Genomic DNA, 25229 nt, shown 5'->3' with positions numbered 1-25229 from the left:
GGTCCAGAACTGAATAAACCTTATGTTCAAGTTGTTAAACAGCAAGTTAAGATTCACCAAGATGATCTACACGAGATTCTAGTCAAGTTACATATAAAGTTCATTAGATTCGGAACTACGGCCTAGAAGATATGAGCAAAACAAGTTAAGCATGGCATTGATGCAAAATGCACCCAAACATCAAGCAAACACACCAGAACAAAGATGCAACATGGTAATATGAAACTACATGCAAAATCAAGCAAGTTTCATATAGAGCACACTCAAAACGGAGAAACAGTTCAACACATGCACACTATACGAGTCATAACAACAATCTGTCCATAATAGCAACTAGGCATCTTACAAGCATCAAAACAACATGCTACAGCACCCCAACATAAAAACAAAAGACATGGGCATGAAGTACAGGTAAAGCATAACAAAACATGAACACTGAGCTATCTCCAGAAACAACTAGAACATGCTCAAAAACACATGGAGATATTGCAAATAATAACAGTTTCAGACTTTAGCAGAAATAACATCAGGTTGCAATGTTTAGAGCTATCAAACAACATACTACAGGAACATATCATGGCAAACAAAGGCATGGCATGATACTACTAAATGCATAGAACAACAGTCCCTTACTGACCATGAGCCAAAAGGTCACAGAAAATATGATGGCACCCATGTAAACATGGCAAGTTATATTACAGATTCCTATATGGCAGGAACAACAATAAGTAGGCATGTTCGTGAGCTTGAACCACTCACCACAGAGCAATACATGGCATGGCAAGGCAACCAACAGTAAGGAGACATGTTTATGAAGCTAAGCATGGCAAGAACAAGTTCATAGGATACATGGATCACTAGCAAATCACATGGGAACAAGTGAACTTCATGTTAAACAGGTTGACAGCAACATTTTCAAGCAACTTTGGAGCAAGATTACAACATGATACAGCAGGCTATAATTGTAGCCAAGGGCATGAATGGATAGAGAAAGACATGTAGATCAAAACATGCTTATAGAACATCTCCATATTATGCACACAATGATTAGTAGAAGCATGTTTACATAACAACAAAATATAACAGAATCTGTCAGGAAAACAGCAACAGCAACTACCCTACTTAGCAAGCTGATACACTCAGCACACAACTCACAAAAATACATGGTTAACACCCCTGGAAAGACGGCATGGCATGGATCAACATACATGTAGACATCAACCTCATAGGATGCACACATCAATCATGGCAAAAATGATAAATGAGCAAGTTATAACAGTTTCAGCAGATTAACATCAACATGCACTCTTCCAACAGCATTTCGGGCATCAAGATGAACTCAAATGAAAATGATGCAATGGAATGAAATGAAGTACTCATCGAGACGAACAATTTGACATATTATACGCACGAAACGGAGCTACGGATGCAGAGATACAGCAGGTCAAACATGGCATGATTATGTAAATGAAACGGGGACTTAGGCATTTCGGGGGAAAGTCAACCTGCGGGCACGGATGCCGAGGTGGGGCCGGAGTTCTCGCCGGAGAACGGGCGGGGGGCGGCGGATCTGGCCGGATCCTCGCCGGATCTGGCCGGGGACGAGGAGGAGGCGGCGGGGCGCGCGGGCTGACGGCGGGGCGCGGGCCGGCCGGGAGCCGGCGCGGCAGAGGCACACGAGGCGCGGGTGGCGGCGAGCGCCGGCGCGGGGACGGTCGGCGGCGCGCCGGGCGCCGGCGAGCGCCGGCGCGGGGACGGTCGGCGGCGCGCCGGGCGCCGGCGGGCGCGGCGGCGCCGGGCGGCGGAGGCGGCGACCGCGGCGGCGGGGCGCGTGGGCTTCGGCGGCGGCGGCGCCGAGGCGTTCCTGCGCGGGGGGGGGGGGGCGCCGGCGGGAGGAGCGGGCAGCGGGGCGCGCGACCGAGCGGCGCGGTCCGGCGCCGGCGGGGCGGCGGCGCGCCCGGATCCAGATCGGATCTGAGAAACCCTAAGGTTGACCTCCAAATTCGTCTAAGTCCTCAGGATTTTTGCATAAACATGCCATATTCATCGCATCACATCTCTGCATCCGTAGCTCCGTTTCGTACGTACAATATGTCAAATTGTTCGCCTCGATGAGTACTTCATTTCATTCCATTGCATCATTTTAATTTGAGCTCATCTTGGTGCCCAAAATTCTGTTGGAAGAGTGCATGTTGATGTTAATCTGCTGAAACTGTTATAACTTGCTCATTTATCATTTTTGCCATGATTGATGTGTGCATCCTATGAGGTTGATGCCTACATGTATGTTGATCTATGCTATGCCATCTTTCCAGAGGTGCTTGTCATGTATTTTTGTGAGTTGTGTGCTGAGTGTATCAAGCTTGCTAAGTAGGATAGTTGCTTTTGCTGTTTTCCTGACAGATTCTGTTATATTTTGTTGCTATGTAAACATGCTTCTACTAGTCATTTCGTGTATAATCTGGAGATGTTCTATAAACATGTTTTGATCTACATGTTATGCCCTATCCATCCATGCCCCTGGTTGCATTTATAGCTTGCTGTAGATTGTTCATATCTTGCTCCAAAGTTGCTTGATAATGTTGCTATCAGCCTGTTAACATTAAGTTCACTAGTTCCCATGTGTTTTGCTAGTGTTCCATGCCCCCTATGACCTTGATCTTGCCATGCTTAGCTTCATAAACATGCCTTCTTACTGTTGGGTGCCTTGCCATGCCATGCTTTGCTCTGTGGTGGGTGGTACAAGCTCACCAACATGCCTACTTATTGTTGTTTCTGCCATGTTTGAATCTGTAATATAACTTGCCATGTTTACATGGGTGCCATCATATTTTCTGATCCTTTTTGGCTCATGGTCAGTAAGGGACTTTTGATCTATGCAATTAGTAGATTCATGCCATGCCTTTGTTTGCCATGATATGTTCCTATAATATGTTGTTTGATAGCTCTAAACATTGCAACCTGATATTATTTCTGCTAAAGTTTGAAACTGTTATTATTTGCAATCTTACCATGTGTTTTGGAGCATGTTCTAGTGATTTCTGGAGATAGCTCAGTGTTCATGTTTTGTTATGCTTTACCTGTACTTTATGCCCATGCCTTTTGTTATTATGTTGGGGTGCTTTAGTTTATTGTTTTGATGCTTGCAAGATGCCTAGATGCTGTTATGGACAGATTGTTGTTATGACTTGTATAGTGTGTGTGTGTTGCACCGTTGCTCCGTTTTGAGTGTGCTCTATATGAAACTTGCTTGTTTTTGCATGTAGATTCATATTATCATATTGCATCCTTGTTTTGAGGTGTTTGCTTGATGTTTGGGTGCATTTTGCATCAATGCCATGTTGAACTTGTTTTGCTCATATCTTCTAGGCCGTAGCTCCGAATTAAATGAACTTTATATGTAACTTGACTAGAATTTCGTGTAGATCATCTTGGTGATCTTTAACTTGCTGTTTAATAACTTGAACATAAGGTTTATTCAGTTCTGGACCAATTTCGAAATATGCACATGAGGACTTACCGAAATTGTTATATGTTGTTCCCGGCCTTATTTAAACTTGCCTTGATGTGTTGCTCTTGTATGCTTCATCTCTTGCCATGAGTAGCTCAATGTAGCTTTGTCATGCATCATGCTTGTTGTGCATCATGTCTTGTCATGTGTGGTGTGTTTACTATGTTGTGTGCTTCTTCTCGATAGTTCCCGTTTCGTTGCAATCGTGAGGATTCATTCGTCTATGCTTGGTTCTCCTGCGCGGGGGGGGGGGGGGCGCCGGCGGGAGGAGCGGGCGGCGGGGCGCGCGACCAAGCGGCGCGGGGAGGATCCGGCGGCGGCGCGGGATCCCGGCGGCGGAGCGCGGCGCGGGGCGCGGTCGGGCCCGGGGCGGGCCGGCCGTGGGCCGGACGGGCCGCGGCGGCGCGGGGAGCCGCGGGGCGACGTGGCGGCTGCGGGTTGGAGGAGACGGCGGCGGAGGCGACGTGGCGCGATGCCATTGGACGGAGGGACGTGGTTGGCGGACGTGTCCGGCGCGGACGGACGCGTCCGGCGGCGCGGAGGGAGATGGACTAGGGTTTGGACCCAAAAATGGAGGGGGAGAGGGCGTTTTTATAGGTGGAGGGAGCTAGGAGAGTCCAAATGAGAAGCGGTTTTCGGCCACGCGATCGTGATCGAACGACCGAGAGCATGGAGGGGAGTTAGATGGGTTTTGGGCCACTTTGGAAGGGGTGTTGGGCTGCACACAAAAGAGGCCTTTACGGTTACCCGGTTAACCGTTGGAGTACCAAACGAGCTCCAAATGGCACGAAACTTGACAGGCGGTCTACCGGTGCTATACCAAGGCCGCTTGGCAAACCTCGGTCCATTCTGAGAATGATTAATACCCGCTCACAACGAGAGACAAAAGGGGGGACGCCGGAGGACATAGGAGTGCCGGATTGCAAAACGGACAACGGGGAAAAAGCTCGGATGCATGAGACGAACATGAATGCGAAATGAGATGCACATGATGACATGATAAAATGCAACACGCAAGCAAATGACATGGCAACGGCGGCGAATAACTGGCAGACACCTGGCGCATCGAATCCGGGGCGTTACAATGGTGATGGCATAGCAACGAGAGGGGAGAGTATTGTCCACGTACCCTCGTAGACCGTAAGCGGAAGTGTTATGACAACGCGGTTGATGTAGTCGTACGTCTTCACGATCCGACCAATCCAAGCACCGAACGTACGACACCTCCGAGTTCAGCACACGTTCAGCTCGATGACGATCCCCGGGGTCCGATCCAGCAAAGCTTCAGGGATGAGTTCCGTCAGCACGACGGCGTGGTGACGATGATGATGTTCTACCGGCACAGGGCTTCGCCTAAACTCCGCGACGATATGACCGAGGTGGAATATGGTGGAGGGGGGCACCGCACACGGCTAAGGAATGATCCGTAGATCAACTTGTGTGTCTATGGGGTGCCCCTGCCCCCGTATATAAAGGAGGAGGGGGAGGGCCGGCCCTCTCTATGGCGTGCCCTAGGGGAGTCCTACTCCCACCGGCAGTAGGATTCCCCCTTTCCTAGTAGAACTAGGAGCCCTTCCATGTAGTAGGAGTAGGAGAGAAGGAAAGGGAAGAGAGAAGGGAAGGAAGGAGGGGGTGCGGCCCCTCCCCCTAGTCCAATTCGGACTAGGCCTTGGGGGGGGGGGGGCTGCCCAAGGCAGCCCCTCTCTCTTTCCCGTATGGCCCAATAAGGCCCAATACTTCTCCCCGGCGAATTCCCGTAACTCTCCGGTACTCCGATAAATACCCGAATCACTCGGAACCTTTCCGAAGTCTGAATATAGTCGTCCAATATATCGATCTTTACGTCTCGACCATTTTGAGACTCCTCGTCATGTCTCCGATCTCATCCGGGACTCCGAACTCCTTCGGTACATCAAAACTTATAAACTGATAATAAAACTGTCATCATAACGTTAAGCGTGCGGACCCTACGGGTTCGAGAACTATGTAGACATGACCTAGAACTATTCTCGGTCAATAACCAATAGCGGAACCTGGATGCTCATATTGGCTTCTACATATTCTATGAAGATCTTTATCGGTCAAACCGCATAACAACATACGTTGTTCCCTTTGTCATCGGTATGTTACTTGCCCGAGATTCGATCGTCGGTATCTCAATACCTAGTTCAATCTCATTACCGGCAAGTCTCTTTACTCGTTACGTAATGCATCATCCCGCAACTAAACTCATTAGTCACATTGCTTGCAAGGCTTATAGTGATGTGCATTACCGAGAGGGCCCAGAGATACCTCTCCGACAATCGGAGTGACAAATCCTAATCTCGAAATATGCCAACCCAACATGTACCTTTGGAGACACCTGTAGTACTCCTTTATAATCACCCAGTTACGTTGTGACGTTTGGTAGCACCCAAAGTGTTCCTCCGGTAAACGGGAGTTGCATAATCTCATAGTTACAGGAACATGTATAAGTCATGAAGAAAGCAATAGCAACATACTAAACGATCAATTGCTAAGCTAATGGAATGGGTCAAGTCAATCACATCATTCTCCTAATGATGTGATCCCGTTAATCAAATGACAACTCTTTTGTCCATGGCTAGGAAACATAACCATCTTTGATAAACGAGCTAGTCAAGATGTCACGTCCCTAGCCTTGCTATGCACTTGGACTAGCTTGGTTGCTGCATCATGTCTAAATTTATTTGAAATTTGAAATGGGGATTGCTCAAACCCTAGCACCAGATTAAATTAACTAGGTTCAAATACAACTATTCTCAATGAACCCAAAATGTCCTTCAGAAAAGTTCATCATTTTTGGATTGGTTTAAAACCTCTGCCAAAAATGATGCACATATTTCTAGGTCCATTTTTGGATTTTTGAATTAATTCATAAAGTATTTGAATTTGGGCATTTAAATGCTATAAATAATTTAAATGCTTAAATAATTCTGAAACTAAATGAGGGCTGTTGCATATATTTCAAATAGTGCCCAAAATTATTTTCAGGATTTTACAAAATGGATTAGTATTTTCACTAATTCAAAACAGAATAAAAGAAATAGAAAAACTGGAACAAAAGGAAAGAGAGAACTTACCTGGCGCCCACCAAGCCCACCTGGGCCTCACCTGTGCTGGCCCAGCCCACCTGGCCTGGTGCCAGTCATCCCCAACCTCTGCTAGTAGGCAGAGGAGGGACAACGCACGGCGCGCGCGCAGGCGCCACGCCACCAGGCTGCCTGCCTGCGTCGCCTGGCCACCGCGACGCCTCGCATCTTCTCCTCGGCGCCGCCTCGACCCCCTGGACATCACTCTCCCCTCCTCTGGCCTCTCCCTCGTCCTCTCCCGCTACGACCGACGCGCCCATAAGCCGCCGCCACCGTAGTCGACGCCACTGCCTCTCCCTCGCCCCTGGAGCTGCCCACGAGCTCCGGCTAGTCCCTCTCCTCCTCCTCACCGAGCCGCCCGACGCCGGACGCCCTGCATCACCCTCTGCCCCGCCATCTTCGCCGTTTCTGCCCCGAGATCGCCAGCGGCCGCACGACCTCACCAGCCCCTCCTCGAGCTCACCGTCTGTTTCAACCGACTCCTCGTGAGCTCCTCTTCCTCCTTGCCCTTCCCGTTCTCGCTCTCGAGCACCACAACAACAGCACCGAGCTCGGCCGCACCTGCCGCCGCCACCGCACGTCGCCGTCATGGCCACAGCCACCGTAGCTCGTTCCCGAGCCCACCATCGTGCCCAGCACGATCTCATGAGCCCGTAGACACCCACAGCGCCTCCTCCCGTGCTCTGTAGCGCCACCCCAAGCTTGCCCGACCTGCTGCCGCCGCCAAACCTCGTCGCCGGCCACTTTTCCGGTGACCCCGAGCCCAACCACCTGCACCACCCGTCGCGGTTCGCTCCCAGCTACCCTTAGAGCCCAACGGCGCCCCGAGTGGTGCCCTGTACGTGAAACCCGCACCTGCGCCGCCGCGTCTGGCTTCGCCGGCGGCTAAACGCCGGTAGGCCTTGACCCGTTGACCGGCGGGTTTGACCCCGCTAACTTAGTTGACTAGGTGGGACCCTCTGCTAATTAACCTAGTTTAGGTTTAATCAAAATTAGTTAGTCTAATTAACTACTGATTGTTGGAAATATGCCCTAGAGGCAATAATAAAAGCATTATTATTATATTTCTTTGTTCATGATAATTGTCTTTATTCATGCTATAATTGTATTATCCGGAAATCGTAATACATGTGTGAATAACAGACACCAACATGTCCCTAGTAAGCCTCTAGTTGACTAGCTCGTTGATCAATAGATAGTCATGGTTTCCTGGATATGGACATTGGATGTCATTGATAACGGGATCACATCATTAGGATAATGATGTGATGGACAAGACCCAATCCTAAGCATAGCGTGAGATCGTGTAGTTCGTTTGCTAGAGTTTTTCTAATGTCAAGTATCTTTTCCTTTGACCATGAGATCGTGTAACTCCCGGATACCGTAGGAGTGCTTTGGGTGTATCAAACGTCACAACGTAACTGGGTGACTATAAAGGTGCACTACAGGTATCTCCGAAAGTGTCTGTTGGGTTGACACGGATCGAGACTGGGATTTGTCACTCCGTATGACGGAGAGGTATCACTGGGCCCACTCGGTGATGCATCATCATAATGAGCTCAAAGTGACCAAGTGTCTGGTCACGGGATCATGCATTACGGTAAGAGTAAAGTGACTTCCCGGTAACGAGATTGAACGAGGTATTGGGATACCGACGATCGAATCTCGGGCAAGTAACATATCGATTGACAAAGGGAATTGCATACGGGGTTGCTTAAATCCTCGACATCGTGGTTCATCTGATGAGATCATCGTGGAGCGTGTGGGAGCCAACATGGGTATCCAGATCCCGCTGTTGGTTATTGACCGGAGAGCGATCTCGGTCATGTCTACATGTCTCCCGAACCCGTAGGGTCTACACACTTAAGGTTCGGTGACGCTAGGGTTGTAGGGATATGTATATGCAGTAACCCGAATGTTGTTCGGAGTCCCGGATGAGATCCCGGACGTCACGAGGAGTTCCGGAATGGTCCGGAGGTAAAGATTTATATATGGGAAGTCCTGTTTCGGGAATCGGGACAAGTTTCGGGGTTATCGGTATTGTACCGGGACCACCGGAAGGGTCCCGGGGGTCCACCGGGTGGGTCCACCCATGCCCCGGGGGCCACATGGGCTGTAGGGGGTGCGCCTTGGCCTACATGGTCCAAGGGCACCAGCCCCAACATAGGCCCATGCGCCTAGGGTTTCAAGGGGGAGGAGTCCTAGGAGTGGAAGGCACCTCCTAGGTGCCTTGGGGGGGAGGGAAACCCCCCTTGGCCGCCGCCCCCCCTAGGAGATTGGATCTCCTAGGGCCGGCCACCCCCCTTGGCCCTCCTATATATAGTGGGGGAAAGGAGGGACTTCACACCTAGGCATTTGGTTGCCTCCTTCTCCCTCTCCAACACCTCCTCCTCCTCCATAGCGCTTGGCGAAGCCCTGCCCGGAGTACTGCAGCTCCATCAACACCACACCGTCGTGCTGCTGCTGGTGCCATCTCCCTCAACCTCTCCTCCCCCCTTGCTGGATCAAGAAGGAGGAGACGTGGCTGTTCCGTACGTGTGTTGAACGCGGAGGTGCCGTCCGTTCGGTGCTAGGATCTCCGGTGATTCGAATCACGTCGTGTTCGACTACATCATCCCCGTTCTTTGAACGCTTCCGCTCGCGATCTACGAGGTACGTAGATGCATCTAATCACTCGTTGCTAGATGAACTCATAGATGGATCTTGGTGAAACCGTAGGAAAATTTTTGTTTTCTGCAACGTTCCCCAACACTGACAAGCGGGACCCACTGGTCAGGTTGACCTGGACGCCCCCGTTGACCCCCTGACGTCACTCTGACGCACTGCTGATGCAATAACTAATTTCTGGATTTATTTTTATTCAGGAAATTCCAGAAATTGTTGCAAACTTCTAAAATTTATATAAAATCAACCGTAGCTCCAAATCAAACAAATTATATATGAAAAATTATCAGAAAAATTCAAGGAATCCATCTGTACCATTTTCATGCATGTTTAAACAATGTTTGTCCTCTGTTTTGGACAAAACAAATAAAGGGCATTTAAATAATCATATACGGAGTTGGAATTTGAATCATGTATTCAAACCAACTTCATTTAAATCATAGCTAGGTGCATTAGCTCAAATCACAGCATATTGCCATGTCATAATCATGCATCATATTGTGGCATTGCATTGATTGTGTTCTTTCTTAGTTGCCGGTGTTTGTCCCCTCTCGATAGACGTGGTTCCGACGACGAGTTCGATGACACTGATGAAGAACTATATTATCTTCAGAAGTGCCAGGCAAGCAAAACCGCCTTGTTCATTTCGATACAACCCCACTCTCTCGCTCCTGCTCTCTTTTACTGCATTAGGACAACAACGATTCAACTGTTACTTGCTGCGGTAGCTGAACCCCTTTATCCTTTGCATGACCTGTCGTTCCACAGTAAATAGATGAAACCCACTAGCATGAGTAGGAGTTGTTTGAGCCCTGTTGTGCCTACTCATTCATGCTTGTTTGTCATGCCTGCTACTGCTTAGAGTTGAGTCAGGTCTGATTCATCGGGGATGAATCAGAGGTGTGTGAACATGTCCTACTGTATGTGTGAGCAAAGTGTGTGAACACGATTTGGTAAAGGTAACGGTGAGAGGTCATGTAGGAGTACATGGTGGGTTGTCTCATTGTAGCCGTCCTCAGGAACTGAGTTCTGTGTTTGTGATCCATGATTCAGCTACTACCACGCACTGGGCCCGAAACCAATGGACCCTCTCGGCTTCTTAATCACCCTTGTCCTTGGTCCAGGAGTTGCAAGTAGTTTCCGGTGTTTGTAGTATGCTGGAGGCCGTGCGCAGCGCTGACCGAAGGGGTGTGCTGTGATGCGGTAGGCACGTGGCACGGTGTACCGGGCGCCCGTTTGGTGTCTTGGGAACCCTGCTCACATCGTTTGGGGCTGTGAGCGAAACTCCGGCCGGATCTCCTCATGGATGGAACCCGAATAGGCGATAAACCTGGACTAGAGACTTGAGTGTTTAGGTAGGCCGTGGCCGACACCCACGTTGGGCTTCCGCTTGAAGGTTGCCGAGTACATGTCGTGTAAACGGCGGTAAGTGGTGAGAGCGTGTGTGAAGAAGTACACCCCTGCAGGGTTAACATTATCTATTCGAATAGCCGTGTCCGCGGAAAAGGACTTCTGGGTTGCCTGTACAGTTCATAGACAAGTGAAAGTGGATACTCTAAAATACGCAAGATAAGCGTGAGTGCTATGGATGGCGTTCTCGTAGGGAGACGGAGCGGATCCATAGTGGTGTATTGATATGGTGAATATGTGGACTCGTGTGCGCCACCTCAAAAGAGTTACTTGCAGTAGTAGTTCAGGATAGCCACCGAGTCAAAGCTGGCTTGCTGCAGTTAAACCCCACCATCCCCTTTGTTGATAATGATGCATATGTAGTTAGTTCTGATGTAAGTCTTGCTGGGTACATTTGTACTCACGTTTGCCTATTTTATGTTTTTGCAGAGAGACTTCGGTCTCGTTAGTAGTTCCGCGTGGACTTCGACGTTTAGCTTGATACCTCAGCTACGATCTTGTGCCCTCGACAGGATCTGGTAGATAGTCAGCCTTCTAAGCCTTTTTCATTTGTAGATGTCTGTACTCAGACATGTTAGCTTCCGCTTGTGCCTTGATTTGTATGCTTTGAATGTTGGGTCATGAGACCCCTGTTTGTAATATCTCGCTCCTCGGAGCCTAATGAATAAATACTTGAGTCGTAGAGTCATGTTGTGCTGCCATGATGTATTTGCACATATCGAGCATATTGTGTGTATGATATTGAAATGCTTGGTATGTGTGGGATCTGACTATCTAGTTGTCTATCCTTAGTAGCCTCTCTTACCGGGAAATGTCTCCTAGTGTTTCCACCGAGCCATGGTAGCTTGCTACTGCTCCGGAACACTTAGGCTGGCCGGCATGTGTCATTCTTCGTTCCTGTGTCTGTCCCTTCGGGGAAATGTCACGCAATGAATACCAGAGTCCTGTTAGCCCGCTACAGCCCGGTTCACCGGAGTCCTGTTAGCCCAGTGCTACAGCCTGGATTCACTCGCTGATGACCGACACGTTCGATGCTGGGTCATGGATGCCTGTCCCTGTAAGTCTGTGCCACTTTGGGTTTACGACTAGCCATGTCAGTCCGGACTCCTTATCATATGGATGCTAGCGACACTATCATATACGTGTGCCAAAAGGCGCAAACGGTCCCGGGCAAAGGTAAGGCGACACCCGTGGGAATACCGTGCGTGAGGCCGCAAAGTGATATGAGGTGTTACATGCTAGATCGATGTGGCATTAAGTCGGGGTCCTGACACAAGAGGCATACTAGTGACACTATGTTTGTCTATGTATTCACACATGTATTATGTTTCCGGTTAATACAATTCTAGCATGAATAATAAACATTTATCATAAAATAAGGAAATAAATAATAACTTTATTATTGCCTCTAGGGCATATTTCCTTCATGAGACCCACTGCATGAGTTGTCCATAGTGGTAACCCACTTTATGTGATCGGAGATCCCGTGAAGTAGAAGTGGGAGACAAGCTGTTGGTCAGCTGAGAGGAGAGTATCCTTATTTTAATCATCCCACTCCATGAAGATGCAATACTCTCCTGATCTGCATGGCAGGTTGATATCTATCTTAATGTGTTCCAAGTGGCTTATTTGAATAAGCAGAGATGTTGTCCTGCAGAGCATCTCCTGAGGAACACACCTGTATGAATTTGACTGTTAATGTCGCAGTCTGTGAGAAGTGGGTGCTCTCTAATAAATTCATGAAAGGCCCTGGAGTACGACGTATACGCTCCACCCGCGGGGAAGCCTTGCGGCAGCCCAGTACCGGTCAAGAATTTGTGTGAAACTAGTCTCGCAGAAAACTTGTAGTTCAAGGCATAATCCACTATTCAAGTTGTGATCTAGTGTAGCATAAATCTCTAAGTGGAAGTTCAACTTCACAGTCTCCACTAAGCACCGGCATATAAACAATGTTTTGGAACCAAATGGTGAAATGTGCCAATGAGACTTTGTGGGGGATTGTTGAAATTTGCTAGCGGGCTTTTGGCCCAAAGCCCAACTAAAATTCTGAAATTCTCTTGGCTCATTCATGCACACATGTGAGTGGAGTGAGTGAGGCTAAAATTTAGTCCCACCTCATAAGTTGAGAGAGAGTTGCACCTTTTTATAAGGTGAGCTCTCCTACCACTTGTATGAGCATGAGAAGAGGAGACCTACACGCGCGCTCCTCCTCCTCGCTCGCCTCGCCACGCCACGCCACGCCTCGCCTCGCCACGCGGGATTGAGCCGAGCCGATGACAGAGCTATGCACGTTGTCTATATTTTTGCTGCTCGGGATAAATTAATGAGTCATTAGTTAATAATTAATGGACGCGTTAATTACCGAACCGTTTCCGGTTCTTTTGGATCGTGACGACTCGGACGTGGGGTTTACTCCCACGACCTATCCGGCCCGCACTATATAGTCAGGCAGACGTCTACCCTAGCCGCCGCTGTTTCTCGTATGGTTTCTCACCTCCGTTCCAGACCATTGCGCCGCCAATCAAGTCTTCTCCATCCCTCCTTTCGGCGTGCACCGGGAGAAGAGACAGCAGGCCTCCGGAACCCCGCCTCTTGTGATCCTGTACGGGAGAGGGGCGATCAGGTTTTTGGGGAGCGCACTCGCGCGACTGCTGGCAGCGACGACTTCGCGAACGACGACTTCTTCCCCGACCTCGGCAACCTCATCCTCGACGACATGGGCGACAACGTCAACGCCGGCGGTGCTGCTCCCGCTGCACCGTATGTGATTCTATCTTTCCTGTTCGAGATCGTGGTAGAATTCATGTTTCTAGTATGTGTCCTAGATGTGATCTGTTCATCTACTATGCTAGTTCGCATGATTAGTTCAATCTCTGCTACTGTAGTCATGATTTATTTTCTGTTAATTCGGATTAATTCTCGTAGTAATTTGCTCATATTTTCAACACTAGTATATACGTAGACGTAGCCTTGGCTCAAAGTCAGATTCGAGCCATCGGAAATGTTATTGTCCAGTTCGTCCATGCCGATTACTACTCCCTCCGTTTGTAAGTATAAGCACTTTTAAATATTTCAATGCGGTCTATATATGAAGCAAAATAAGTGAATCTACATTCTAAAATATGTTTTTTATTGAAATCTCTAGAAAGCTTGTACCCAAAAACAGAGACAGTAGTATCCCAAGGAAACGGAGGAGGAATCAGTTTCATGCACTCCAAGTGCGACGCCCAAGTCAAAGCAATCTTTCAAGCAAGAGAAAGATACTGGTACTAGCATCTTCATCGCGATTCACGAGGCCGGATGCGTCAACGCTGCCACGTGCGTGAGCGAGTAGTAAATCCAAGGAATTCTTGGTCACAATGGGGAGGGGAGTCGGGCAGAGTTTGGTTGAATCCAACCCGACGCAAACAGGTCTCCCCTTTCCAATGGTGCGGACTGACCTCTGGTAAACCCACGTCGCTGCACTTGCGTACGGTGCGTCCTGTTCTATGCACATGTCACGAAAAATATTGGCTATTCATTCTAGCAGACGAAGTTGGACGCGATTTTTTTTCCTCAAAAAGAAAAGTTGTACTGTAGTACGCGAATCCTGGGTAGCATGAGAGCTCACGCGTTCCAGCGTTGCGTGACAAGGGCGGGGCGGTGGGTGAGCGCGCGAATCGGCACGGGACGGCGCGTCGGTGGCACGGCACGGCAGAGGGGCAAAGAGAGAGCACGGCCAGCTAATATTTTCGAGCACTGGGTCCGTCCGTGGCCGGTCCACTCCACCCACCCACGCCGCGCCGAGAGAGGCCGAGGCCGAGATCCCGGCCTCTCGCCGCCGTCTCCTCCCCTCCCAGTCGAATCCCCCCACCTCACCCCACCCCATCCCACCCGTCGCCTCCACCCCTCCCGCTCGATCCACCCGTCCCGATGCCTCGGCGAGCCCTCACCCTCCTCCTCCTCCTCCTCCTCCTCGCCCTCGCCGTCTCCGCCCCCTTCGTCGCCTCCGCCGCCTCCGCCGCCGGGGACCAGGTCAGCGCCCCTCGCCCTTCGGTCCTCACCCACCCCCACCCCCACGCGGGCGTCGCCTCTTTCCCGTTTGCCGCCTGCCGAGCCCCCCTCCGACTCTGGGCGCGTGGCTGATTTTGTTTTCCTCCCTTCAGTTTCAGGGTGCGCACGATGCCGCCGCCGGCAACGCCACCACCACGCGCCGCCTCGACCGCCGCACCAAGGTCAGTTGACAGTTGACACCGCACGCGCCGCGCCCGTCGCCTGTCTCGTCTTAGCCCTGGTTTTGGGAGCTGGGTTGTTGTCGGTCTCACTCACATCAAGGCCTCCCCCGCCTGTTCCGCTGCTCCCCAGATGTTCGTCCACACGGCGCGCGGCGTCATCGGCGGCGGAGGCGACGCCGGCGTCGAGCAGGAGTCCGAGCTGGGCCTCTTCGACGCCTTCTTCGCCAGCCTCTCCATGATTCTCGTCAGCGAGGTGACCTGCCATTTCTCGGATACAAATGCAGAAATGCTACCACTCCGGTGTTTCTGAATTTGCTCTCCTGCCTACTGTTTATGTTCTTATTACTGGGTGCTGTGTGTTCATGCCTTGCTGACTGAAGATTGGCGACGAGACGTTCATCATCGCGGCTCTCATGGCGATGCGGCACCCCAAGTCGACGGTGCTCTCTGGTGCGTTGTCGGCGCTGGTTGTCATGACGGTAGGTGAAACCGCAGCATCTGTTTGTTTGGCAGAATAGGATCGCAGTTTAGTGTTAATTACTCCTGCTGCGCTCTGTGCTGTTTTAGGTACTATCAACTGGGCTTGGCAGGATCGTCCCGAACTTGATATCGAGGAAGCACACTAACAGCGCAGCAACTGGTATTGACTTATCTGATTGTTAGCTTGATGTCCATTGATTGTTCAAGCTGGTCTGAGGTTTTAGTAGTAGTAGATTTATATTGTTGTGCATGGACATCCTGGACGTTGGAGAATATTGGTCAAATCATCAAATGAAATGGCACAATATGACCATAACTGTTCCAAAAGCATTCATAAACGTTTTAACACCAACCTGCTAAATATTGATCTCTGCAAGTACCTGAAATATGCATTAGATGGCCAGCATTGTCCAAAAACCAAATGGTTCAGTTTTGACATATTAGTAGATAGAAATTCAAAGGCTTGATACTTGCACCTGCATTTGTTAGAATCCTTCAGAATTAGTGCCTCTGTATAAATAGAAGCTGTGCAAATTCCTGTAATGTTGTAATTATAGATAAATGCCTTTCCCCAGTTACGTGTTGATTTATTTATCCAGGACCCAAGCGAGCCTTAAATTAGAATAGGAAAGTTGCATAAGCAACAATCTTCCGGTTTTCTTCTATCTTTATTTTACTTATGTGTAAGAATTCAGACAGCAAGTCGTATAGAGAGCTATGCTGGGATTGCCAGTTTAAGTTACGAAACGGAGCAAAGCAGAAACCAGGAATGCACCGCTCCATGGCCCATTCAGTCACTCACTCAAAACCACAAAAAAGGATCCCCCTTACACTACATCAGCCATTTTCCTTTAGTCCGCTGACTCACCCCTTCCACAATGGTTGCCTTTGCTGTAAGAAGATGCACGCCAGTAGGGTGAGACTGATAGATCAGCTTATCTTTAACCATGATCTTATGTCTAGTAAACCATAGTACCCAGCGAGCACCGAGCAGTGTCAAAACCAAATCACAACATTCAAACTATAATGTCATTATATAAATAAATCTCTGTATGGACTGTGTTCTCCTAACAGTGCAAACAAATTCAAAATCTAGCTATCGGGAAATAAGTGTTGGCAAAAAGAAAGAAGCACATTTAGTTACCATGGAAATATGCCAGTGCCAGTGAGGCTTAAAACTGGGTTCCCGAACTTGTGCACAACTGTGGACTAAACTCTTCTTCGCCTTTTTCATGGAAGGCCTAGTGCAAAACTAGTGATACATCTAAGGAGATTCGATGACACCAACTTCACATGAGTTTGGCAAACCGGGATTTAAAAATCGTACTAAGGAGCTTCCATCGGTCTTATCATGCTTATAGTACATTGTTGATTACACATATATATTCTTTAAATCTCAAGTAAGGTATTTCGTGAAATATGCATGTCTGCCAATTTTATAGCACTAGCATACAGTTAATTCACCAGTTCGTCTAATACCTAACATCCTCCTTTTGTTTTTGTGCTTCAGTCCTTTATGCGTTCTTTGGGCTGCGACTGCTTTACATTGCTTGGAGATCAGATTCTAGGGCATCACAGAACAAGGAAATAGAAGAAGTATGTGCATTTTCTTACATGGCTCTACAGCTGAGAATTAGCATAGTCTTGTTTGTTTACCGCATAAACTGCTAATCATAAGACATCTGTTTGGGTTGCGATTCATTTTCTCAAAATACCGAATCAGACTGCTGAAGCATAAACATTGATTCATGTGGATACACCCTTACTTTTGTGTCAATAGCGGTTTTAGCATCAACTGGATATGTGTATCATGCATTGCTGTTGGCTCTAACCTGTTCTTTTAATTTTTTTGGTGTGCTAATTTAAACACCTTATAATTTTTAATCGCTTGAAATATGCAGGTACAGGAAAAGCTGGAAGCAGGTCAAGGGAAATCAACATTTAGACGTGTGTTCTCAAGGTTATGTACTCCTATTTTCTTGGAGGTACATTTCCCCTCCCTTTCTCATTTATGATTTAATGTTTCTTTCTTGATAACTATGTTTTCTACCATCTCATTTAAGATACAATTATATAGGATTGAGAAAATTTACAACTCCCTTTTTAGTCTTGCATAGTATATTTCTGTTCACGCCAACTGTGCATATACAATGGTTGATAAATACAACTCCCTTCAGTGACGCTGCAATGACTGTGATGTCTATCAACGGCTTGATGTATGACTTCTTTTTTATGATCCAGTCATTTGTGTTGACCTTCCTGGCTGAGTGGGGCGACCGAAGTCAGATAGCCACAATTGCGGTATGACTTATTTCCCTTGCGCAATCAAATTCTCAATTTGTCTGTGGTCAAGCAAAAATCCATTTTAACCGGTAGCATGTTTTGAAATGCAGCTGGCTACGCACAAGAATGCTGTAGGTGTTGCCATTGGAGCAACCTTGGGGCACACCATCTGCACGTCATTCGCAGTGGTGGGCGGCAGCATGCTGGCGTCGAGGATATCACAAGGCACTGTAGCCACCATTGGAGGCCTCCTCTTCCTTGGCTTCTCTGTATCATCATACTTCTACCCACCATTGTAATCGCACCCTGTGCTTCCTGCATCATTTTTTTTTGCGTTTGTTGGTAAGATCACACTCCCTAAGCCCCGTCACCTCATCTTACTTAGCAGCATATGATGCCTGGCATACAGTTTTTCGTTGTACCACGATACTCTGATATATGTATGGAGTAGGGATATGATCACTGCTAATATATACAAGTTGACCCGATTCCAAGAAATGGGTATCCTGAGCCCTGATTGCTTTGTCAATCTGACAGCATTTCTTGGACATGACCACTGTAAAATATTGATGTTACATCTAGCTAAACTCTTAACCAACTAGCGGCAATGGCCAGCCGGCTTGGCTAGTAGTTGAACCACCAGCTCCACCGGCTGATGATCTTGCCGACGTACGGGTGGTCGTGTTTCGTGTAGTGGCACATGGTGGGGAAGACGCCGAGGATTTGCTTGCAGTCTCTGAGCAGCACGTCTCCGACGAGCTTCTTCTCCCGGTGCTGCCACGGCGCCTCCTTGGTGGCGTGCCTCCCGGTGACGAGGAACATCTGGCCATGCTGGAACAGGTAGCGGCACCCGCCGGCTTTGACGGCGCAGAGCTTCGCGTAGGGCTCGCTGCTGTTGAAGATGACCACGTCCTGGAGGAAGTTGCCCATGTAGCCCCACTTGCAGAGGATGGCGTAGTGGTCGGTCTGGGGCTGGAAGAAGGCGTGCTGCGGCTTGTAGGGGTCCAGGATGAAGTAGTGGAAGTACTCCCAGTTGCCCGCGAAGGCGGCGCGGCAGCTCAGGATCATCTGCCCGCCGGTCATGGTGCTCAGCATCCCCACCGTGTGGTTCTGCTCCGGCGACGCCACCGCCACCTTGGGCCCCGGCGCGTGCGGGGACAGCATGCCCACGAAGATGACGATGGATGGGATCGCCACGAACACGAACGGGATCGAGATGATGGTCAGCCGCCGTAGCAGGTCCTTCTTCTTGTCCTCCATCAATCAAATCAGTCTCCTAGTTAATTTATTATATTATAGGTTTCCTCTTTTTTCTCCTGCCTTCTTGATTAGTAACTCCTCTGGGTGATTGTGTGGTTGACGAGGTGCTGCGAAATATAGGGACCGCCCTGCAGAACAGAACAACGTGCGAACGTGATGCATGTGTCGATCTTTATAGGCATGGTGCTTATATTTAGAAGAGGGGGGCCTATTATTAGGCCATTTGTGGAATTGTGGTTGACAAAAGTGAGTTTTTGATCTAGTTGAACATTCAATGATTCGACGACCAGAAGATCTAAAAGAAAACACAAACAAGTTTATTTGTTTGATTCATGACCAATCGGCAACCTTAAACTGCATGCTCTGCGTTCCAAAACCGTTCTTGGTACATTGGAAGATTGCTTGCGACATCGATTACATCCTCCGAGCTTGCATTGCATGCATGGAGATATGTCGAAAACTGATGCAAGAGCTTGAGGCATATATATTTGCATCGATTACCTGAAAAATTGGATGTGACCAGAATGGATCACGGGGACGGCCGATCGCTCTTTGTACGTCTCGCCGGTCGCTTGTGCGGAGGACTGGGACGGGGGCTCGGAACAAGGGAAGAAACAGAGAATGGAGGCGAACCGGGAAAGCGGAGATTGTCTCGAGGGGAGAGGGGGGGAGGAAAAGGTATCTGAAGAAAAGCATGCATGGAAGATAAATGGTGGCTATGGCTTGTTGGGGTCGTGGCCCGCAGACGATGCTTGGTGGGGTCCAAGCGAGGACCGGAGTTGGCGCCGGCCAGTCCAAGGCTGGTCCACGTGATGCAATGCAAGAGTACCGGCTCCAACTGGAAAAGCAAAGCAGGATGGCTGGATGGGGCTGGGCAGTCTGATCAGCTTGAGGCTGTTGGGATCCGAGGCCCGAGGAGGATGCGAACTCGCCACCAGTCCTGGCCTTCAACCAGCTGGCCTCTGCATGCGGCAGGGGCAGCGAGAACGCCCTACCCTGCTCCTGCTTTTGATGACGAGGAGGAGGGGACGCTATGCACCTCGCGGGGATTGCTTGAATTTCAAAATTCAAATTTGGTTGACGACTGGTGTCTCTCCTTGGATGGACAAATTCATAAGAGGACACTTTCCAAGTGTTGCTCTCGACTGGGTAGTTTACCGCGGGAAGAAATGATTCGAGCGGACGAGGCTACTGCGAAGTTCCTAAGGCCTTGTTCGGTTACACCTCTTGTGAAGAGGATTGGAGGGGATTTGGGTGGATTTTGACTTGTAAGAGATTATATCCACCTCAAACCCTGCCAAACCCCTTCTAAATCCCTGTCAACCGAACAAGGCCTAAAGGGGTAGCGCAAACCATTAGAACATCAGCCGCATGTAGCAAATCCGCCTCCTAAACGTCCACCGACAGTGATCGGTTATCCTTCAAATGTCGGCGTCCACAACCGTATATCAGTATACCTTATTAGCGAATCCTCAAATCTGTACACTCCTGTGCAATGTAAAATAAACACACGCATTTCATCTAGATCACACATATAGCATACGGCTAGTTCATCATACGTGTCTGTCATTGGTCTATAGCATACGGCTAGTTCATCATACGTGTCTGTCATTGGTCCATCGAAATTTGTCATGCTCTAAACACTAAAGCTATGGAGAAAATTCACCCACAACTATCCTTACCTTTGCCGTCTTTGTACCGGAAGTAGCGGCCAAAGACAGGGGGGGGGGAGGGGGGGGGGGAGTGCACGCGCCATGGCATCCTTGGCCTCCGACGCGGCGTGCAACTCTGCCTCCGCTATTTTCCGTGCCCTTTCCCTCGCCTAGTGGGCATGCTGGTCCTCGACGCATGTCCGGGTGGGCCATCTACTGGCGTTGACCTTTCAGAGCCCGACGTTGTGGGGACAAGGCTCCACCGCAGGCTTGCGCCACCAGCCTGGTCACACGCCACGAGCTATCGACAAGGGCAGATCCAAGCGCCGCTTGCGGGGATGCAATGGACTTCCACCGGAGCGGTCCGCAACGCTCGTGTGAATTCCTCCCGGAAGCAATTGAGAACCAGACGGACGACTAGCTCCTCCTCGTCCCTGCATGGACGAGGTCCCAGTTGATGGATTCAAAGTTGCTGGAGTCGGATTCACTGCCTGCCATGCCGAGGAGGCTGGAGAGGAGCTAGGGGATGGTAGAGCAGCACGGATTGGAGTCGCAAGTGGCTAGGGTTTTGTCCGGATGTGGATAGGGTAGGAAAATTTATGGGGTCGGGGTGGGCTAGCGTGGGCGGGACCCGACGTGGCGGATGCGCTCAGGCGCATCCAGGCCTTGTCATACCCGCCACAGATATTGGTTTGATATTAGGGGTGTCTGTCAACCCTTATGTATAAGGACGGTATTAGGGGTGGGTCTGAATCGTGATTTCTTGACCGATCATTGACTGAGTCGTCCGCCCGGACTCGTATAGAAGCAGTATAAGGGGTCTGGTTGTAGATACTCTTAGCCCTCTGCTCCCACGCCCAAAGGCTTGACGTAACAAAAGGAAGCGGATGCACCCATTGACAGTTTACCGTAGCAACTAGAGTCAGAGACCGGTTTGCTAGTGGCTCTTAGATTAAGGGCATGAACTACGGCGGCAACAATTGGAGGCGCGGGGCTTGTCGACGGTGGAGGCGAGGCCGATGGAGGCATCGGGGTTCGGTGTGTCGTCAATGGTGAGCGGTCGGGAGGGTTTTGGGAAAGGGGGGAAATGGGGGTGGATGTGCCACCGACTGGCGAGGCAAGGAGAGGACAAGGGCGGGCGTCACGCCAACGCAAACCCGGCCCAAATTTGGACCTGAAATGGATCGCACATGGACAAAAAATGGACGGTCGTCCGTTTGCATCGGTGCGTTGGGACGCGAATTGTGTTCGTTTGGACCCGTTTGAGTTGCTCTCACGCCCGGAGAAGAACAACACTTAGCGGAGGTGCTCGGGCGGTAGCATTGGCCACATATTAAGCTCCGAGCGTTACAACTTTCGCCAATTCCTTGAAGAATTTTTTTTCAGGAGATTTTTTTTAAAATCTCCTATTCAACCCCTTTGTATCTAAAAAAAATTCAAAAAATTTAGTATACATACACTTATACATGTAGACTATGTAAGTGCGACTTTTATAATAATACACTTTCATATGTGGCTTATCAAATGACAAGCATGTGTATAAAATGCGAAAATACAAAATGAAACATGGATCTAGGTGCACCCCAATTAAAACAAAGTAGTAAAAAGGACCAAAAATGTGAAACCTTTTTGGAATAAGCATTATCTAGTGTATTATTCATGTGTAAAGTTTCACCACAACATGACTTCCGTGGTACTAAGATAAAATAAAAACAAAACCGATACTGTATTAAGCTTACTATTCACACAGTTAATGCTTGTAGTTTTGTCCTTTTGCCAACAATACCACAAAAGTCATTTTGTTTTGAAACTTTAGGGCATCTCCAACACTAACCCGCATACTGGACACTGCATCGCGGATGGGGGGCTAGTCCACGGGCACAAATGCGGGAGCTTGCCATTCAATGCTATCCGCGTACATTTGAAATCAGATTTAAACAAATCGGACGAATTACATGCAAACCGAGTGATTTTCATTCAAACCGGACAATTTTTTATATATATTTCAAGCATATTTTAACTAAACTATACCTCGTTCTTGGTAAAACTAGTCTATGAACGACCGCGGTGGATCGCCACTCCCACGACATGTCTTCCCTATGTCCGACAACCCGCTCGTCGGACCGCCGGATGCCCTGGAGGGATATGCTTCAGAGGGAGGGGAAGATAACCTCCTTTCGCTTCCGTGAAACATGGACTAGGGTTGGTTTTTAGGCGGGAGAAGACGGTCGCCGTGGTCTACGCCCCCGCTCACCGGGCAAGACATCGGCTGTATAACCCGACGACGCAGTGGCGGTGGCCTTCGTGGGACCCAAGCGGCGGCGGCCTTCAATGATCCACTTTTGCTCGCTATCCGTGGTGGCCGCGGACGTGCCGATCTCCACCGACATGGCTTCTTGCCCCACCTGGCTGATGCGTAGCCACCATTGCTCGTGGCGGATTAGCCGGGAGATGGCGTTGTCCAGCTTGGACAGACGAGCAGGGGGGTGGCGATGGTGATGGTGGCGGCGCTGGATCCAAAGGATTTGCCAGCAAGCCAACCTGTATCAGGTTCCCTCACCGTGCAACCCAGGCAGCTGCAATGCCGGAGAACTCCTGTTTGCTAAAGGCCATGGCGGGTGTTGTACAAGGAGGAGGTGGAGACAACAAAGGTGAGGTGTGGTTCTTGCTTGACACTTGGACACGTTTATATAGCGGGCGGATGCGAGGATGCATGGAAACAAACGTGTGGCGCTCGACGCATTTGACTGGGTTCCTCGGCACATGCACTGGTTTAATAAAGGTAGGCGGGAAGACGTGACGCCATTTCAATGCGAAGAGAACGTGCGCATCGGTTGAGTAGCGGGCGGCGCTCTCAGCCGGCGAGCTGCTCCAGTGCCGGCTCTAGTGAGCGGTCGCGGCCAGTCTGGGCCGGCATGACTGCGGGGAGCTGGCTTAGGGCGGAAAAGCGCGCGGGCATGAGAAATGGATTTTTGTGGGTCAGGTTATTCAGACGCGGGCGTGGCAGCAGTGTGGACACCCGCAAGGCCGCAACCCCCCCTCCCAGCTTGTCTTCTGTTTGCAGGAAAAAGTGCATCCACACCGACTGTCACGCCCAAGATGCGACCCTATCCTAAAGGAACTCGAAGGTCCCACCAAGGATAGAAGCGCATCTTGAAGACGCTTTTGCAAGGTGGATATCATTACATCAACATTACATAATACATAGGGATACATACATAAGGCATACAATGCCACACGAATACAACATCATCTTACATAAGAGCACCATCCGACTACGGATGAAACACAAACAGAAACTCAAACGATATCCACCCTGCTAGCCCAGGCTGCCGACCTGGAACCTATCCCCTGATCGAAGAAGAAGCAGAAGAAGAACTCCAAAACAAGCAAACATCGCTCTTGCGTCATGATCATCGCATAACCTATACCTGCAACTGTTGTTGTAGTAATCTGTGAGCCACGAGGACTCAGCAATCCCATTACCATGGGTATCAAGACTAGCAAAGCTTAATGGGAAAGGAAGGGGTAAGGTGGTGAGGTTGCAACAGCGACTAAGCAAGTATGGTGGCTAACAACGCAAATGAGAGCGAGAAAAGAAGCAAAGGAACGGTCGTGAAGCTAGCAATGATCAAGAGGTGATCCTGAACTCCTACTTACGTCAAACATAACCCAAAGACCGTGTTCACTTCCCGGACTCCGCCGAGAAGAGACCATCACGGCTATACACGCGGTTGATGCGTTTTAATTCGGATCTGGTGTCAAGTTATCTACAACCGGACATTAACAAATTCCCATCTGCCACATAACCGCGGGCACGGCTTTCAAAAGATAATACCCTGTAGGGGTGTCCCAACTTAGCCCATGATAAGCTCTCGCGACCAACGAAGGATATACCTTCTCCCAGGAAGACCCGATCAGTCTCGGAATCCCGGTTTACAAGACATTTCGACAATGGTAAAACAAGACCAGCAAGACCGCCCGATGCGCCGACAATTCCGATAGGAGCTGCACATATCTCGTTCTCAGGGCAACACCGGATGAGACATCCTACGAGTAAAACCAGACCTCGAGTTTCCCCGAGGGGGCCCCGCAGTCTACTCGGTTCGGACCAGCACTTAGACAAGCACTGGCCCCGGGGGGGGGGGGCTAAAATAAAGATGACCCTCGGGCTCCGGAAACCCAAGGGAAAAAAAGGGTAGGTGAGGCAAATGGTAAAACCAAGGTTGGGCCTTGCTGGAGGAGTTTTATTCAAAGCGAACTGTCAAGGGGGTCCCATAAATCACCCGACCGCGTAAGGAACGTAAAATCCGGGAACATAACACCGGTATGACGGAAACTAGGGCGGCAAGAGTGGAACAAAACACCAGGCATAAGGCCGAGTCTTCCACCCTTTACCAAGTATATAGATGCATTAATAATATAAGAGATATTGTGATATCCCAACATAATCCTGTCCACCATGGAGCAATCTTCAACTTCACCTGCAACTAACAACGCTATAAGAGGGGCTGAGCAAAGCGGTAACATAGCCAAACAACAGTTTGCTAGGAAGGGTGTCAAAGGTTAGAGGTTCATGGCAATTTAGGAGGCTTGAAGAACAAGTTATAGGGAGCGCAGCAAAGCGATAGAACGAAGCAACTAG

At 49.5% G+C, this 25229-nt stretch overlaps 2 protein-coding genes across 2 annotated transcripts; one reads left to right on the top strand and one right to left on the bottom strand.

Annotated features, from left to right (window-relative positions):
* The first annotated feature begins 14454 nt into the window (after positions 1–14454).
* Positions 14455–18170, top strand: LOC123159623 (GDT1-like protein 4). Its single transcript, XM_044577439.1, has 9 exons — positions 14455–14709; positions 14841–14909; positions 15040–15162; positions 15290–15388; positions 15477–15549; positions 16900–16985; positions 17291–17374; positions 17631–17690; positions 17783–18170. The coding sequence occupies exons 1-9, from the start codon at positions 14608–14610 to the stop codon at positions 17969–17971; spliced, it is 885 nt and encodes a 294-aa protein (XP_044433374.1). The 5' UTR covers positions 14455–14607; the 3' UTR covers positions 17972–18170.
* Positions 17919–19595, bottom strand: LOC123159624 (uncharacterized). Its single transcript, XM_044577440.1, has 2 exons — positions 19434–19595; positions 17919–19060 (listed from the first exon to the last, which is right to left on the bottom strand). Exon 2 carries the CDS (start codon positions 18930–18932, stop codon positions 18297–18299), a length of 636 nt encoding a protein of 211 aa, XP_044433375.1. The 5' UTR covers positions 18933–19060; positions 19434–19595; the 3' UTR covers positions 17919–18296.
* Positions 19596–25229: the final 5634 nt, after the last annotated feature.

Source organism: Triticum aestivum, chromosome 7B (assembly GCF_018294505.1).
Source record: "Triticum aestivum cultivar Chinese Spring chromosome 7B, IWGSC CS RefSeq v2.1, whole genome shotgun sequence".
NCBI classification, from domain to species: Eukaryota; Viridiplantae; Streptophyta; class Magnoliopsida; order Poales; family Poaceae; genus Triticum; species Triticum aestivum.
This window is presented reverse-complemented; position numbering and strand designations above follow the sequence as displayed.

Bases quoted from the DNA above. Each gene is read 5' to 3' on its own strand.
- LOC123159623 (XM_044577439.1), top strand. From the start codon at position 14,608: ATGCCTCGGCGAGCCCTCACCCTCCTCCTCCTCCTCCTCCTCCTCGCC. The intron at 16,986-17,290 runs GTATGTGCATTT...TGAAATATGCAG, and splicing joins AGAACAAGGAAATAGAAGAA to GTACAGGAAAAGCTGGAAGC. The intron at 17,375-17,630 runs GTACATTTCCCC...TTTATGATCCAG, and splicing joins GTACTCCTATTTTCTTGGAG to TCATTTGTGTTGACCTTCCT.
- LOC123159624 (XM_044577440.1), bottom strand. From the start codon at position 18,932: ATGGAGGACAAGAAGAAGGACCTGCTACGGCGGCTGACCATCATCTCG.